General features: G+C 36.2%; 1 protein-coding gene across 1 annotated transcript in view; it reads right to left on the bottom strand.

The window, feature by feature from the left end:
* The window catches only part of LOC123462897 (protein MLP1-like), a 146,199-nt gene that overhangs the window by 34,991 nt on the left and 92,270 nt on the right, over positions 1-18,938 (bottom strand). Inside the window, exons 59-74 of the mRNA XM_045157064.1 lie at positions 18,784-18,877; positions 18,244-18,320; positions 16,907-17,003; positions 15,691-15,761; positions 14,004-14,097; positions 13,551-13,624; positions 12,461-12,557; positions 11,039-11,109; positions 8,923-9,016; positions 8,468-8,544; positions 7,048-7,147; positions 5,840-5,910; positions 3,624-3,714; positions 3,155-3,231; positions 1,809-1,908; positions 153-223 (exon numbers count right to left, since the gene is read on the bottom strand). Of these exons, the coding sequence (XP_045012999.1) occupies positions 153-223; positions 1,809-1,908; positions 3,155-3,231; positions 3,624-3,714; positions 5,840-5,910; positions 7,048-7,147; positions 8,468-8,544; positions 8,923-9,016; positions 11,039-11,109; positions 12,461-12,557; positions 13,551-13,624; positions 14,004-14,097; positions 15,691-15,761; positions 16,907-17,003; positions 18,244-18,320; positions 18,784-18,877 (1,356 nt within the window). The remainder of the gene's footprint in view (positions 1-152; positions 224-1,808; positions 1,909-3,154; positions 3,232-3,623; positions 3,715-5,839; positions 5,911-7,047; positions 7,148-8,467; positions 8,545-8,922; positions 9,017-11,038; positions 11,110-12,460; positions 12,558-13,550; positions 13,625-14,003; positions 14,098-15,690; positions 15,762-16,906; positions 17,004-18,243; positions 18,321-18,783; positions 18,878-18,938) is intronic.

Below are 18,938 nucleotides of genomic sequence, written 5' to 3' on the forward strand. Positions count from 1 at the left end.
GATCCCAGAACACAGTATGTGCTAAAAGTCTCCCAAAATAAATGATAACTTGCTATCAGTTACTTGTAGGGTGATCTCAAGTGTATTTACCACATGCACATTTTGAGCCCAAACAAGTATGAATACATGACTTAAATTTGAAGATTTCATACCCATGACTCAGCCTTGTCACTGTCACCATGGCTGTTTTGGCCGACTTCTATTTTCACTGTAGGCTCTGCTTCTGCCATACAAAAAACATAAACTTAGGGGAACTTTTCTCATAGAAAATAGTAATTCAACAATCTTTATAGCATTAAGTAGAAGGTTTTAAGTATAAAAGGCCTAGGTTTGGCTTTCTGAAGTACACCTTTATTACCAGCTTTCAGGAGGAAAAGTAAGAGGATCTTTCTGAGTTCAAGACCAGCCTAGTAGTACAGAGTGAGTTCTAGGTCAGCCTTAGATAAAGTGGCACCATACATCAAAAATGAACCTATTCTCCACATGGAAAAAAAAAACTCTATAAATAAAAATGTAAAGCCGGGCATGGTGTCACACGCCTTTAATCCCAGCACTTGGGAGGCACAGGTTGGCGGATCACCATGAGTTCGAGGCCACCCTGAGACTACATAGTAAATTCCAGGCTGGCCTTGGCTAAGATGAGACCCTACCTCGAAAAACCAAAAACAACCAAAACGTATTACTTTCCTATATCAGACATTCCATTAAACTGAATTTTGAGGACACTTATATATTCAAAAGCATTAAAAATGTCACTGGGACAGATTCGAGAAATAAACAACATCTGAGAAAGCAATGACTCCAAAATTCCATTTACAAATTTACACTTTGAGGAACAATGAATGACACACAAATGCACATGTTGAAAATATTATAGGGACCTGTCATGTAACGTTTTGCACAGTGTCTTCCTCCAAAAAGACAATTATAAGTCAAATGTAATTACATTTTCAAAATTTCTGTAACATTTTTTTCTCATTTCAAAAGAAATTGATATGAAAGACTCTTGTGCCCCACTTGTTTTACATTAAGACACATCCTTCCACAAAAGACATAACTGGTTATTCTGTTTGTGTACTTTTTAAACATGATGACAGCAAGGCTCCTAGATTGGTAAGCCCCCATTCATTTTCATGTGAATGGTTAATTTTCATTTTCCTCTACAGTTATGTTAGTGATGGAGATTTGGTTAATGTCAGGTACTGTAGTAGAAAACAGTTCAGTGTGAGGCTTAGCAACGGCATCCAAACACTGTTCCCGAGATGATGTACATGATAGTATGCAATATGATACAATTGTGCACTTAGTGAGAAAGAATTTTAAGACAATAGGTATAGATACATAGAAGGCCATTAGTGAAAATATAGAAATTGAGTGAGAAACCATGTTCAGAACCTGAATGATACCAGAAGTGAAGGAAGAAAATGGTAAGGAAATTTGTAGATTTAGGAAAATTGTGATTGATAAGGCTTCGTATCTCCCTATCACAGGCTATTTCACTGTTTTCCAGAGGGAGTACTTATGATAAAAGCATTCAACCGGGGCTGGAGAGAAGGCTTAGTGGTTAAACACTTGCCTGTGCAGCCTAAGAACCCCAGATCAAGGACCCATGTAAGCCAGATGCACAAGGGGGTGCATGCATATGAACTTCCTTTGTGGTGGATGGAAGCCATGGTGCGCCCATTCTCTCTCACTCTCTCTGCCTCTTTCTGTCTCTGTCTGTCTGTCACTCTCAAATAACTAAATAAAAATAAACAAAAAATTTTAGAAAAACATTCAACTGAGTTACTAATCATTATGGATCTAACCTTTTGTTTGTACATTTGCCAGTTGTTGTCTTGCTTTAATAGCAGTGCCACATATATTATCAACTTCTTCCTTCTCAGAAAGAGACTCAGGGATACGCTGCTAACATAATGAAGAAAAGTGTTTCAAAATATGTATTCAGAGCTACAAGTAAAGTCATATTATATATTTCAAGTGTACCCCATTCTTTAAAACAAAATGAACAAATATTTAAAATCACATTCCTTCGATTGGGTACTGCAAAATTGTTAAATTCATTTCTGTTTTTTGCCTTACTCATGCAATAATTAAAGAAGTAACTGAGGTAGGCGAAAGGAAAATTTTCAATACAATGCTAATGGGAAAGAATATGTTCCCAAGAAATAGTTTAGAATATCAAAGTTTACACTATATTCTCTCAAACGTAGTAGCTATGTTAGTAATTTTACTATAGCCCAGGCTGACCTGCATCTCATTCCTTTGATTAGCCTCAACCCAGTCATCTAATCCTTTCTCTGCCTTTCCATTGCTGGGAATAAGGCATTCAGCACCATATCCAATTGAGAACTATTTGTTAAAACCTAATTGCAATGACATCAATAGACTAGCAAATACATAAAAATACACCTTCTCATGGAGTAGGGCACACAACAGTGAACTAGAAACTACAAGGAAAGATCAGCCATTGAGTTTGGAATTAGTCACTGATTATATGAAACATCAAGTTTGAGCAATGGGAATATTGATCTGTTCACCTGAAATCCAGACTATCACATACTACTTACCTATAATTTTCTATTAGAAACTAAGTTATAACACTTGGTTTTGAACTGATTTCTTTGTTTTTATTTTTAATTTTTTTGTTCATTATTATTTATTTATTTGAGAGCAACAGAGAGAGAAAGAGGCAGATAGAGAGAGAGAGAATGGGAGCGCAAGGGCCTCCAGCCACTGCCAATGAACTTCAGACGCATGCGCCCCCTTGTGCATCTGGCTAACGTGGGTCCTGGAGAATCGAGCCTCGAACTGGGGTCCTTATGCTTCACAGGCAAGCGTTTAACCGCTAAGCCATCTCTCCAGCCCTTGAACTGATTTCTTAATGATACCTTATTCCTTTATACAAATGGAGGTTCAGAATATCAGAAATCAAAATTGCAAAGCCACTGAAAGATAATCTGTGGCTGTTGATGGATGCAAACTTTCACAATACACTACCCACATGCAATCAGACAGATATGTCCAAAAGTAAAACTAGAGTGGCATGCATTACCTTATGAGGTCAACAAAAGTCCATTCAAATAGGTCTACAGTAAATTTTGAAAGTGAATATGCAATATATATGTAGTTTGGAAATTTGAATACTCCTTACGGTTAGTAGATCCATTTTGCTATCTCTATGGCTGGCTTTCTGTATTTCTGGTTTTGTAGTATGATCTCTTGATGCTTCTAGAAAAAAAACAAAAAACAAAAAACAGGCACTTCAATTAAATGAATTGCATGAAAATAACTATACTGAAAAATTTAGGGAATAGAAACAATTTATTGCTGTAAAATTTGTATTAAAAACTTTGATTTTCACATAATCTGAACCTTACATGTATATGTAATTCTTTTGAGATTCTTTTACTTTTGAAACTTACACATGTGACTTGTACCAATCCTAGCCTTGAAATGTCTCAGAAAAAGAATGATTACCAGGATCTTTCTATAAGCTCATTAGCTCAGGTTAAATGTACAATTCCCTAAGATAACTATCAGTGCTTACATTGTAAGGTTTTCAAAATGGTTTTACGGTGAAAGTAGCATGAAACCAATTTCTATTCCACTACATTTCTTACCTTTTGTATGTGAATGTGTTCCATGTTTCTGTCTTTGAGCAATAGTTTTATGACCATCTTCCTTCTTGCTAGAATGAGGCTCAGAAATACTCTGCTAATATGAAAATCTAGAATTTCCAAATCTCATATACATATATACAAAGACATTCATATTTCATATGACAAAATCATCAAGTCTTCATCATAAGAGGAGCAAGTATTCAAAACAAGATTTCTTTAATAGAGACCTGTCTAAAGGGTTATCAGTATCAAGTCTGTTTCTGGTCATCTTACAGCCTATGTAATTGGGGAAGCAACTGTGGCAGGCTAAGGGAAATAGGGAAAACTTTCATGGGCAAAATAATGGTGGTAAAGAATCAGCTTTAAGCTAGAAATCATGTTAGGGTTAAATAAAATGATCTGTAGTTGAGATTTCCTATGCATGCCTTAGCCAATCTAGGAAGATCATCAGAGCTATATACTATTGCAGAGTGAGAAAGAAGCATAAAATTATCTATTTGCTATTTTAAATGTGACATTCATTGCAAGGACAAATGTGATATTGTTCACATTGTTTACTTTGTCATTTTCTTTTTTTTTTTTTTTTTTTTGGTTTTTCGAGGTAGAGTCTCACTCTAGCCCAGAGTTACTTGGAATTCCCTACATAGTCTCAGGGTGCCCTTGAACTCATGGCGATTAATTTTTTTGTTCATTTTTATTTATTTATTTGAGAGTGAAAGAGACAGAAAGAGGAAGAGAGAGAGTGAGAGGGAGAGAATGCGCATGCCAGGGCTTCCAGCCACTGAAAACGAACTCTAGACACATGTGCCCCCTTGTGGATTTGGCTAACGAGGGTCCTGGGAAATTGAGCCTCTAACTGGGCTAACTAGGCTTCATAGGCAAGTGTTTAACCGCTAAGCCATCTCTCCAGCCAAACACTTTTTTTTTTTTTTTTTTTTTTTTGTTTTTCGAGGTAGGGTCTCACTCTGGCTCAGGCTGACCTGGAATTCACCATGTAGTCTCAGGGTGGCCTCGAACTCTTGGCAATCCTCCTACCTCTGCCTCCCGAGTGCTGGGATTAAAGGTGTGCGCCACCACGCCTGGCTCCAACACTTTTTTTTTTTTTTTTTTTTTGAGGTAGGGTCTCTAGGCCAGACTGATCTGAAACTGACTATATAGTCTCAGGGTGCCCTTGAACTCTTGGTGATCCTCCCAGCTCTGCCTCCGAACTGTTGGGATACTCTGTCATTCTTGAATGACATACATGATCCCAAATACCTATATTCAACATATTTCTCATATTTGGAGATGCCCTCACACTGCACTGGTGGCACATACATGTTCTCTCAGCCTGCTTGGATAAAAGTAACCTCAACTTTACTCACAGGACTCAAAACATTTACTGTGTTTTATATGCTTATGTTTCTTATATTATCATGATAATATCATAGGCTTTGCATGACATATGGAGCTTTTAACGTGCATCATAGAGAAAACGTGACCTAAGAGCAATGGATTCCCAATCAAAATACATGAAAGATCTTTACAATGGCCTCACGTACCAATGAGAGAACTGCCCAGACACATCACTTTTAAGTACTTTATGTGAATTCAAATAGTGTAGTGCATTTAGAAGCTATTTTAACTCACTCACAGGCACCAGTGTAGAATACTTTTTATGTCATTTGTGGACATGGGACGTTATTTTAAAAGCAATTCAAAACAACAACTACCATTTCACAAGAGCTCCGTTAATGAATTTGCCCTCGTATGTGCAGTGGAATGGAATGCAAAGAAAAGATGCAGCCTTTTGGTTTGTAATTTTGGACTGATTATCTGGGTATACACCGTGACCCCCAGGCTAGAATCTGCCCCTAACATAAGTTCAATTTTCTAGCCTGCAGAACTAGCTTGTCTTCAAGCCCAAAGAGAAGCTTAGTCACCCGAATTGATTTTCATACTAATTTTCTGAGAAATATTATGCCTCTTTGAAATAGAGACCCTGATTTTTATCATAAAGACAACTTGTAGAGCCCCTGACACATGATGTCTAGATGTAAATTATTACAGGCTGTCCCAATAGTCTAAGAATCTGGAATGAACTGAAATTCTTCCAACTAAATGATAACTTGTCAATTACGTATAGGGCAATCTCAGGTGTATTTTCATTTATCACATGCACAATTTGAACCCGAAACAAGTATTAATACATGATGTTAACTTTGCAGATTTCATACCTGTGACTCAGCCTTGTAACTGTCGCTATGGCTGTTGTGGCTGCTTTCTATTTTCACTACAGGCTCTGCTGCTGCCATAGACAAAACCATACACATAGGAATAATTCGCTCAAAGGAAACAATAGTTCAAAAATCTTTATAGAATTAAGGAAAATATTTTAATTATAAAATCCTAGGAATGGTTTGGTGACACACACCACTAATGCCAGCATTCAGGAGGCAAAGGTCAAAGTATTTTTGGGAGTTCAATGCCAGCCTAGAAGTACCCAGTGAGTTCTAGGTCAGCTTAGGCTACAGTGGCAGCACAGCTCAAAAACAAACCCACCCTCCACATGAAAAATAAAATCAATGCAAATGTATTACATTCATTAATCAGACCTTCCATTCAACTGAATTTAGAAGACACTTTTATATTTATGAACATTAAAAATGTGACTCCTACAAACTCTAGAAATAAATATGATTTGAGAAAGCAATGATTGGAAAGTTGCAAACACAAATTTAGCAAGTGAGGAACAATGAAAAACATGATAGATACACATTTTGAAATTATCATAAAGTCATGCCATGTCATATTTTGCATAGTATCTTTCTCCAACAAAAACATAATAAGCCATATTTAATTAAATCATCAAAGTTTCTGTCAACCTTTTCTCATTTCAAAACACATGACATGAAATGCTGTTTTGTGCTGAACTTGCTTGACATTGTTTAAGAGTCATCCTGTCACAAAGGACATAAATGTTTATCTGTTTGTGTCTTTTTTTTTTTTTTTTTTTTTTGGTTTTTCAAGGCAGGGTCTCATTCTAGCTTAGGCTGACCTGGAATTCATTACATAGTCTCAGGGTGGCCTTGAACTCACAGTGATCTTCCTACCTCTGCCTCCTAAGTGCTGGCATTAAAGGCGTGTGCTACCATGCCTGACGATGATTGTGTCATGTAAACATGAAAACAGCTTCATAGATGCTAGGTCCACATTCATGTTGTTATTGTAAGACAATAGACAGAGGTCATAGATGAAAATATGGAAACTGAGTAAAAGGCCCAACTCAGAAGTTGAATGATGCCAGAAGAAATGGAAGAAAATGGTGAGGAAATTTGTAGATTTAGGAAAATTCTGCTGAATAAGGCTCCATACCTATCTATGACAGCACATTTCACTGTTATACAAAGCATTCAACCAAGTTACTGATCAATATGGGTCTAACCTTTTATTTGTACTTTTGACATTTGTTGTCTTGTTTTAGTAGTAGTGTCCTGTAAATTATCAACTTCTTTCTTCTCAGAGTGAGACTCAGACATATGCTGCTAACATAATGAAGACAAGTGTTTCAAAATATGTATTCAGAGCTACAAGTAAAATCATACTTGTATTTCAAAAATACCACACTTCTTAAAATAAAATAAACAAATGTTTCAAATCACCTTCCCTCAATTGGGTACTACAAAATTGTTATTAAATTCATATCAGTTTTCTGCCTTATCCATGCAGTAACTCAAGGCAGTAAGTAACTGAGGTAGGCAAAAGGAAAATTTTTCAATACAATGCTGTTTGGAAGGAATATGTTCCCAAGAAACAGTTTAGAATAACAAAGTTTACACTATATTCTCTCAAACATAGTAGGCTATGTTAGTAATGTTACTATAGCCCAGGCTGACCTGCATCTCATTCCTTTGATTGGCCTGAAGCCCAGACCTCTACTCCTTTCTCTGCCTCTCCATTGCTGGGAATAAGGCATGCAGCACCATACCCAATTGAGAACTATTTGTTCAAACATAATTGCAATGACCTCCTTAGAGCAGTGAATACATAAAAATACACATTCTTGTGGAGTGGGAACACACAACAGTGAACTAGATATTACAAGGAAAGATTCAGCCTTTGAGTTTGAGCACCTAAAATCCAGACCATCACATGCTACTTACCCATAATTTTCTATTAGAAACTCAGTTATTGGACTTGGTTTTGAACTCATTTCTTTTTTTTTCCTTGGTCAGAATCTCAATTTTAATAACAAGTCTGGTTGCATACAGATAATGATATTTAGCTTAGATTTTTATGGACACATCAAAAGCATTATATCCAAAACATGTAAACTCATACTTTCTAATAAGATCTTCACATGATTGGGAGCATTGGAAGTTAATGCTAAGGGTTTTTGAGTGTGTTTTCATACAGGAATCTGGTGCTTCTTTGCCAAGGAATTGATCACCGTGCTTTATCCAGTGTGACTGGATGACTTTGTGAGGCCCAACATTCCTTCTGCTGTGGTGACTCCAAGTCTACTCTGTCCTGAGCTACCAATGGGTGGTTGAACTCATTTTTTTTTATTAAAATCTTTTTGAACTCATTTCTTAATGATACTTTATGCCTTTATACAAATGGAGGCTCAGAATATCAGAAAGCAAAATTGCAAAGCCACTAAAAGATGATCTGTGGCTGTCATTGCATGCAAGCTTTCACAACACACTACCAACATACAATCGGATAGGTATGTGCAAAAGTAAAACTAAAGTGGCATGCATTACCTTATGAGGTCAACAAAAGTCCATTCAAATAGGTCTACAGTAAATTTTGAAAGTGAATATGCAATATATATGCAGTTTTGAAGTTTGAATACTCCTTACTGTTAGTAGATCCATTTTGCTGTCTCTATGGCTGGCTTTCTGTACTTCTGGTTTTGTAGTATGATCTGCTGATGCTTCTAGAAAAAAAGGGCACTTCCATTAAATGAACTGCATGAAAATAATTGTACTGAAAAATTAGGGAATAGAAACCATTAATTGTAGTAAAATTTGTGTTAATAAATTTTATTTTCCAACAATCTGAACCTTACTTGTACAAGTAATTCTTTTGAGATTCTTTTACTTTTGAAACTTACACATGTGACTTTATACCATCCCTAGCTTTGAAATGGCTCAGAAAAATTATGATGACCAGGAGGATCTCTCTATAAGCTCATCAGCTCAGGTTAAATTTACAATTCCCCAAGTAACTATAAGTGCTAACATTGTAAAGTTTTCAAAATGGTTTTACGGTGAAAGTAGCATGAAACCTATTTCTATTCCAGTATAGTTCTTACCTTTTATCTGTGAATGTGTTCCATGTTTTTGTCTTTGAGCAATAGTTTTATGACCATCTTCCTTCTTGCTAGAATGAGGCTCAGAAATACTCTGCTAATATGAAAAACAAGAATTTCCAAATCTCATATACATATATACAAAGACATTCATATTTCATATGACAAAATCATCAAGTCTTCATCATAAGAGGAGCAAGTATTCAAAACAAGATTTCTTTAATAGAGACCTGTCTAAAGGGATATCAATATGAAGTCAGTTTCTGGTCATCTTACAGCCTATATAACTGGTGGAAGCAACTGTGGCAAGCTAAGAGAAATAGGGAAAACTTTCATGGGCAAAATAATGGTGGTAAAGAATCAGCTTTAAGCTAGAAATCATGTTAGGGTTAAATAAAATGATCTGTAGTTGAGATTTCCTATGCATGCCTTAGCCAATCTAGGAAGATCATCAGAGCTATACACCATGCCAGAGTGAGAAAGAAGCATAAAATTATCTATTTGCTATTTTAAATGTGACATTCATTGCAAGGACACATGTGATATTGTTCACATTGTTTACTTTGTCATTCTTTTTTTTAATTAATTTTTTTGTTCATTTTTATTTATTTATTTGAGAGTGAAAGAGACAGAAAGAGGAAGAGAGAGAGTGAGAGAGAGAGAATGCGCATGCCAGGGCTTCCAGCCACTGAAAACGAACTCTAGACACATGTGCCCCCTTGTGGATTTGGCTAACGAGGGTCCTGGGAAATTGAGCCTCTAACTGGGCTAACTAGGCTTCATAGGCAAGTGTTTAACCGCTAAGCCATCTCTCCAGCCAAACACTTTTTTTTTTTTTTTGTTTTTGTTTTTCGAGGTAGGGTCTCACTCTGGCTCAGGCTGACCTGGAATTCACCATGTAGTCTCAGGGTGGCCTCGAACTCTTGGCAATCCTCCTACCTCTGCCTCCCGAGTGCTGGGATTAAAGGCGTGCGCCACCACGCCTGGCTCCAACACTTTTTTTTTTTTTTTTTTTGAGGTAGGGTCTCTAGGCCAGACTGATCTGAAACTGACTATATAGTCTCAGGGTGCCCTTGAACTCTTGGTGATCCTCCCAGCTCTGCCTGCGAACTGTTGGGATACTCTGTCATTCTTGAATGACATACATGATCCCAAATACCTATATTCAACATATTTCTCATATTTGGAGATGCCCTCACACTGCACTGGTGGCACATACATGTTCTCTCAGCCTGCTTGGATAAAAGTAACCTCAACTTTACTCACAGGGCTCAAAACATTTACTGTGTTTTATATGCTTATGTTTCTTATATTATCATGATAATATCATAGGCTTTGCATGACATATGGAGCTTTTAACGTGCATCATAGAGAAAACGTGACCTAAGAGCAATGGATTCCCAATCAAAATACATGAAAGATCTTTACAATGGCCTCACGTACCAATGAGAGAACTGCCCAGACACATCACTTTTAAGTACTTTATGTGAATTCAAATAGTGTAGTGCATTTAGAAGCTATTTTAACTCACTCACAGGCAACAGTGTAGAATATTTTTAATGTCATTTGTGGATATGGGGAGCTATTTTAGAAGTAATTCAAAACAACAACTACCATTTCACAAGGGCTCCGTTAATGAATTTGCCCTTGTATGTGTAGTGGAATGGAATGCAAAGAAAAGATGCAGCGTTTTGGTTTGTAATTAAGGACTGATGATCTAAGCACACAATGTGACCCACAGGCTAGAATCTGCCCTTAAATAAGTTCAATTTCCTAGCCTGTAGAACTAGCTTGCCTTCAAGCCAAAACAGAAGCTTAGTCACCATACATGATTTTCACCCTAATTTTCTGAGAAACATTATGCTTTCAAAGAACTAGAGACCCTGATTTTCTACAAAAAGACAACTTGTAGAAACCCTGACAGAAGATGTCTGGATGTAAATTATTACAGCTCTCCCAATAGTCTAAGGACACGGCATGAACTGAAATTCTTCCAGCTAAATGGTAACTTGATATCAATTACCTATAGGGCAATCTCAAGTGTATTTTCATTTATCACATGCACATTTTGAACCTGAAACAAGTATTATACATGATGTTAACTTTGCAGATTTCATACCTGTGACTCAGCCTTGTGACTGTCGCTATGGCTGTCACGGCTGCTTTCTATTTTCACTACAGGCTCTGCTGCTGCCATAGACAAAAACATACACATAAGTAAAATTCACTCAAAGGAAACAAAAGTTCAAACATCTTTATAGAGTTAAGTAAAAGATGATAATTGTAAAATCCTAGGTATGGTTTGGTGACACACACCACTAATGCCAGCATTCAAGAGGCAAAGGTCAAAGGATTCTTGTGAGTTCAAGGCCAGCCTAGTAGTACCGAGGGAGTTCCTGGACAGCTTAGGCTACAGTGGCAGCACAGCTCAAAAGCAAACCCACCCTCCACAGGAAATAAACGAATCAAAATGCATTATTTTCATAAATCAGACATTCAACTCAACTGAATTTAGAAGACACTTTTATATTTACAAATATTAAAAATATCACTACTACAGACTCTAGAAATAAACATGATCTGAGAAAGCAATGATTGCAAACTTCCATAAATAAGTTTAGCATGTGAGGAACAATGAGAAACATGAGAGATACACATTTTCAAATTATCATAATCATGTAATGCCATATTTTGCACAGTATCTTCCTCCAACAGTAAAGTTGTAAGTCATATTTAATTACATCATTAAATTTATGTCAATTCTTTTTTCTCATTTCAAAACAACATGACATGAAATGCTGTTTTGTGCCCCACTAGCTTTACATTTTTAAAGAGTCATCCTGCCACAAAGAACATAAGTGGTTATTCTGTTTGTGTATTTCTTTTTTTTATTTGTTTGGTTTCTCAAGGCGGGGTTTCACTCTAGCTTAGACTGACCAGGAAATCACTATAAACTCTCAGCGTGGCCTTGAAATCACAGCGATCCTCCTACCACTGCCTCCTGAGTGCTGGCATTAAAGGCGTGTGCCACCATGGCTGGCGATGTTTGTGTACTTTGTAAACATGACAACAGCAAGGTTCCTAGATGCTAGGTCCCCATTCATGTTGCTATTGTAAGACAATAGGTATAGATACACAGAGGTCATAGGTGAAAATACGGAAATTGAGTGAGAAACCCAACTCAGAAGCTAATTGATACTAGAAGAAATGGAAGAAAATGGTGAGGAAATTTGTAGATTTAAGAAAATTCTGAAGCCGGGTATGGTGGCGCATGCCTTTAATCCCAGCACTCGGGAGGCAGAGGTAGGAGGATCGCCATGAGTTCGAGGCCACCCTGAGACTCCATAGTGAATTCCAGGTCAGCCTGGGCTAGAGTGAAACCTTACCTCGAAAAACCAAAAAAAAAAAAAAAAAAAAAAAAAAAAAAAAAAATTCTGCTGGATAAGGCTCCATATCTACTTATCACAGCATATTTCACTGTTATACAAAGGGAATGATCATAAAAGCATTCAACTGTGTTACAGATCAATATGGGTCTAACCTTTTATTTGTACTTCTGACATTTGTTGTCTTGCTTCAGTAGTAGTGTCCTGTACATTATCAACTTCTTTCTTCCCAGAAACACACCTACACATACACTGTTACATAATGAAGAAAAGTGAGTCAAAATATGTATTCAGAGCTACAAGTAAGATCATGTTATGTATTTAAAAAGGACCACACTCTTTAAAATAAAATAAACAAATATTTAAAATCACATTCCCTCAAATGGGTACTGCAAAATTGTTATTAAATTCATATGTTTTCTGCCTTATCCATGCAATAAAAGGCAGTAATTGACATAGGCAAAAGTAAAATTTTTTGATACAATGATATTAGGAAAGAATATGTTCCCAAGAAACACTTTTGAATATCAAAGTTTACACTGTTTTTTCCCAAATGTAGCTGGCTATATTTGTAACTTCACTATAGCCCAGGCTGTCCTGCATCTCATTCCTTTGATTGGCCTCAAGCCCAGACCTCTCCTCCTTTCTCTGCCTCCCCATTGCTGGGAAGAAGGTATGCAGCACCATACCCAATTGAGAACTATTTGTTCAAACATAATTCAATGACCTCATTAGAGCAAAAAATACATAAATATACACATTCTTGTAGAGTGGGGACACTCTAGAGTGAACTAGATATTACAAGGAAAGATTCAGCCTTTGAGTTTGGAATTAATTACTGATTATACGAAAACATCAAGTTTGAGCACTGTGAATATTGACCCATTCCCCTAAAATCCAGACCATCACATACTACTTACCCATAATTTTCTATTAGGAACTCAGTTATTGGATTTGGTTTTGAACTCATTTCTTAATGATACCTTATACCTTTATACAAATGGAGGCTCAGAATATCAGAAAGCAAAATTGCAAAGCTACTAAAAGATGATCTGTGACTGTCGTTGGATGCAAGCTTTCAGAACACACTATCAGCATGCAATCAGACAGGTATGTCCATAAGTAAAACTAAAGTGGCATGCATTACCTTATGAGGTCAACAACTGTGCATTCAAAGAGATTTACAGTAAATTTTGAAAGTGAATATGCAATGTACATGTAGTTTTCAAATTTGAATACTCTTACCGTTAATAGACCCATTTTTCTGCCTCTACGACTAGCTTTCTTTATTTCTGGTTTTGCGGAATGATCTGCTGATGCTTCTAGGGAAAAAAGGGCACGTCAATTACATGAATTGAATGAAAATAATTGTACTCAAAAGATGGGGAATAGAAACCATTAATTGTAGGAAAGTTTGTATTAATAACTTTGATTTTCACATAATCTGAATCTTTCTTGTATATGTAATTCTCTTGATATTCTTTTAATTTTGAACTTTACCCATGTGACTAGAATCATCTCTAGTTTTGAAATGGCTCAGAAAAAGAATGATTACCAGGATCTCTCTATAATCTCATCAGTTCAGGTGAAATGTATAATTCCCCAAGATAACTATCAGTGCTAGCATTGTAAAGTTTTTAAAATAGTTTTCAGGTAAAAGTAGCATCAAAACAATTTCTATTCCACTATAGTTTTTACCTTTTATCTGTGAATGTTTTGCATGTTCTGGTTGTTGAGCAATAGTTTTATGACCATCTTCCTTCTTGCTAGAATGAGGCTCAGAAATACTCTGCTAATATGAAAAACAAGAATTTCCAAATCTCATATATATACATACAAAGACATTCATATTTCATATGACAAAATCATCAAGTCTTTATCATAAGAGGAGCAAGTATTCAAAACAAGATTTCTTTAATAGAGACCTGTCTAAAGGGATATCAATATGAAATCTGTTTCTGGTAATTTTATAGCCTATGTAATCAGTGGAAGCAACTGTGGCAAGCTAAGAGAAATAGGGAAAACTTTCATGGGCAAAATAATAGTGGTAAACAATCAGCTTTAAAGCTAGAAATCATAATAGGGTTAAATAAAATGATCTGTACTTGAGATTTACTATGCATGTCTTAGCCAATCTAGGAAGATCATCAGAGCTATACACCATGCCAGAGTGAGAAAGAAGCTATTTTTAATTTGACATGTGTACTTTCAAAGAGATTAATCTCTCTTCATTGCAAGGACACTTGTGATATTGTTCACATTGTTTACTTTGTCATACCTTTTTTTGTTTTTGTTTTTTCAAGCTATGGTTTCTCTCTAACCCAGACTGACCTGGAATTCACTATATAGTCTCAGGGTGCCCTTGAACTCATGGTGAACCTACTAGCTCTCCTACCAACTGCTGGGATATGATGTCATTATTGAATGACATACATGGTCCCAAATACCTACATTCGACACGTTTCTCTTACATTGGAGATGCCCTCACACTACACTGGAGGCACATACATGCTCTCTTAGCCTGCTTGGATAAAAGTAACCTCACCTTTACTCACAGGACTCAAAACATTTACTGTGTTTTATCTGCTTGCATATTTATATTATTATTATAATATTGTAGGCTCTGCATGACATATGGAGCTTTTAAAGCCTATCATAGAGAAAATGTGACCTAAGAGCAATGGATTCCCAATCAAAATACATGAAAGATCTTTACAATGGCCTCACGTACCAATGAGAGAACTGCCCAGACACACCACTTTTAAGTAAGCATTCAGAAGCCATTTTAAGTCACTCATAGGCACCAGTGTAGAATACTTTCTGTGTGATTTGTGGATATGGGGAGTTATTTTAAAAGCAGCTAAAAACAACAGCTACCATTTCACAAGGACTCAATTCATAAATTTGCCCTCATTTGTGTAGTGAAATGGAATGTAAAGAAAAGATATAGCCTTTAGGTTTGTAATGAAGGACTGATGATATAAGCACACAATGTGACCCACAGGCTAGAATTTACCCTTAACATAAGTTCAATTTCCTAGCCTGCAGAAATAGCTTGTCTTCAAGCCAAAATAGAAGCTTAGTCACCAGACCTGATTTACATCCTAATTTTCTGAGAAACATTATGCCTTCATAGAAATAGAAACTCTGGTTTTTATCATAAACACAACTTGTAGAACCCCAGACAGATGATGTCTAAATGTAAATTATTATGGGCTCTTCCAATAGCCTAAGAACATGGCATGAGCTGAAATTCTTCCAAATAAATGATAACTTGATAACAATTACCTATAGGGCAATCTCAAGTGTATTTTCATTTATCACATTCACCTTTTGAACACAAAACCATTATTTATACATGAGGTTAACTTGGCAAACTTCATACCTGTGACTCAGCCTTGTAACTGTCGCTATGGCTGTCGCGGCCACTTTCTATTTTCAGTACAGGCTCTGTTGCTGCCATGGACAAAAACATACACATAGGTAAAATTCGCTCAAACAGTAGTTCAAAAATCTTTATAGTATTAGGTAAAAGATTTTGATCATAAAATCCTACGTATCGTTTGGTGACACCCAACACTAATGCCAGCATTCAGGAGGCAAAGGTCAAAGTATTCTTGGGAGTTCAAGGCCAGCCTGGAAGTACCGAGTGAGTTCTAGGACAGCTTAGGCCACAGTGACAGCACACCTCAAAAACAAACCCACCCTCCATGGACAAGAAATGAATCAAAATGTTTTTCTTTAATAAATTAGACATTCCATTCAATTGAATTTAGAAGACACTTTTATATTTCAAACACTAAAAATATCACTATTACAGACTCTAGAAATAAACATGATATGAGAAAGCAATGATTGCAAAGTCCCATACAAAAATTTAGCATGTGAGGAACAAAGAAAAACATGAAAGATACACATTTTACATCATCATAGAGTCATGTCATGTCACATTTTGCACAGTATCTCTCTCCAACAATAAAGTTGTAAGTCATATTTAATTAAATCATCATTTTTTTTTCAATTTTTTTTCTCATTTCAAAACATGACATGAAATGCTGTCTTGTGCCACACTTGCTTTACATTATTTAAGAGTCATCCTGACACAAAGGACATAAATGGTTATTTTGTTTGTGTACCTTTTTTTTTTTTTTTTTCCAAGGCAGGGGCTCACTCTAGCTTAGGTTGATCTAGAATTCACTATATAATCTCAGGTTGGCCTTGAACTCACATCAATGCTCCTACCTCTGCCTCCTGAGTGCTGGCATTAAAGGCATGTGCCACCATGCCTGGCAATATCTCTGTACTTTGTAAACATGACAACAGCTTCATAGATTCTAGGTCCCCATTCATGTTGCTATTGTAAGACAATAGGTAAAGATACACAGAGGTCATAGGTGAAAATACGGAAATTGAGTGAGAAACCCAACTCAGAAGCTAATTGATTCTGGAAGAAGTGGAAGAAAATGGTGAGGAAATTTGTAGATTTAGGAAAATTTTGCTGGATAAGGCTCCATATCTACCTATCACAGCATATTTCACTGTTATACAAGGGAATGATCATAAAAGCATTCAACTGTGTTACAGATCAATATGGGTCTAACCTTTTATTTGTACTTTTGACATTTGTTGTCTTGCTTTAGTAGTAGTGTCCTGTAAATTATCAACTTCTTTCTTCTCAGAGAGAGACTCAGACATATGCTGTTACATAATGAAGAAAAGTGTGTCAAAATATGTATTCAGAGCTACAAGTAAAATCATATGTATTTCAAAAATAACTCAATATTTAAAATCACATTCCCTCAGTTGTGTACTGCAAAGCTGTTATTAAATTCATATCTGTTTTCTGCCTTACCCATGTGATAACTAAAGGCTGTACTGAGGTAGGCAAAAGGAAAAATTTTCAATACAATGCAATTGTGAAAGAATATGTTCCCAAGAAACACTTTAGAATATCAAAGTTTACACTGTTTTCTCTCAAATGTAGCAATTTTACTATATGTAGTAATTATGTAGTAATTTTACTATAGCCCAGGAGGACCTGCATCTCATTCCTTTGATTGGTCTCAAGCCCAGACCTCTACTCCTTTCTCTGCCTCCCCATTGCTGGGAATAAAGCATGCAGCACCATACCCAATTGAGAACTATTTGTTCAAACATAATTGCAATGACCTCACTAGAGCAGTAAATACATAAAAATCACATTGTCGTGGAGTGTGGACAATCACAGTGAACTAGATACTACAAGGAAAGATTCACCATTTGAGTTCGGAATTAATCACTGATTATACAAAAATATCACTTTTGAGCACTGGGAATATTGAACTGTACAACTAAAATCCAGACCATCACATGCTACTTACCCATTAATTTTCTAGTAGGAACTCAGTTATCGGACTTGGTTTTGAACTCATTTCTTTTTTTAAAAAATTATTTATTTATTTATTTGAGAGCGACAGACACAGAGAGAAAGACAGATAGAGGGAGAGAGAGAGAATGGGCACGCCAGGGCTTCCAGCCTCTGCAAACGAACTCCAGACGTGTGCGCCCCCTTGTGCATCTGGCTAACGTGGGACCTGGGGAACCGAGCCTTGAACCGGGGTCCTTAGGCTTCACAGGCAAGCGCTTAACTGCTAAGCCATCTCTCCAGCCCCAGAACTCATTTCTTAATGATTCCTTATACCTTTATACAAATGGAGGCTCAGAATATCAGAAAGCAAAATTGCAAAGCCACTAGAAGATGATCTGTGGCTGTTGTTGGATGCAAGCTTTCACAACACACTACCAGCGTGCAATCAGACAGGTATGTCCCAAAGTAAAACTAAAGTGGCATGCATTACCTTATGAGGTCAGCAAATGTGCATTCAAATAGGTCTACACTAAATTTTGAAAGTGAATATGCAATGTATGTATATAATTTTGAAATTTGCATACTCCTTACCGTTAGTAGATCCATTTTGCTGTCTCTATGGCTGGCTTCCTGTATTTCTGGTTCTGCAGTATGATCTGCTGATGCTTCTAAAAAAAAAATAGGGAACGTCAATTAAATGAATTGCATGAAAATAATTGTACTGAAAAATTAGGGAATAGAAACCATTAATTGTAGTAAAATTTGTATCAATAACTTTGATTTTCGAATTGCATGAAAATAATTGTACTGAAAAATTAGGGAATAGAAACCATTAATTGTAGTAAAATTTGTATCAATAACTTTGATTTTCACATAATCTAAACCTTACTTGTATATGTAATTCTTTTGCTATTCTTCTAATTTGGAAACTTAAACATGTGACTTGTATCATCCCTAGCTTTGAAATGTCTCAGAAAAAGAATGATTACCTGGATCTCTCTATAAGCTCATCAGCTCAGGTTAAATGTATAATTCCCCAAGATAACTATCAGTGCTAATATTATAAACTTTCAAAATGGTTTTATGGTGAAAGTAGCATGAAACCTATTTCTCTCCCAGTATAATTCTTACCTTTTATCTGTGAATGTTTTGCATGCTTTGGTCGTTTAGCAATAGTTTTATGACCATCTTCTTTCTTGCTAGAATGAGGCTCAGAAATACTCTGCTAATATGAAAAACAATAGTTTCCAAATATCATATACATATATACAAAGCCATTCATATTT

The sequence above is a fragment of the Jaculus jaculus genome, chromosome 8 (assembly GCF_020740685.1).
Source record: "Jaculus jaculus isolate mJacJac1 chromosome 8, mJacJac1.mat.Y.cur, whole genome shotgun sequence".
Classification (NCBI taxonomy): domain Eukaryota; kingdom Metazoa; phylum Chordata; class Mammalia; order Rodentia; family Dipodidae; genus Jaculus; species Jaculus jaculus.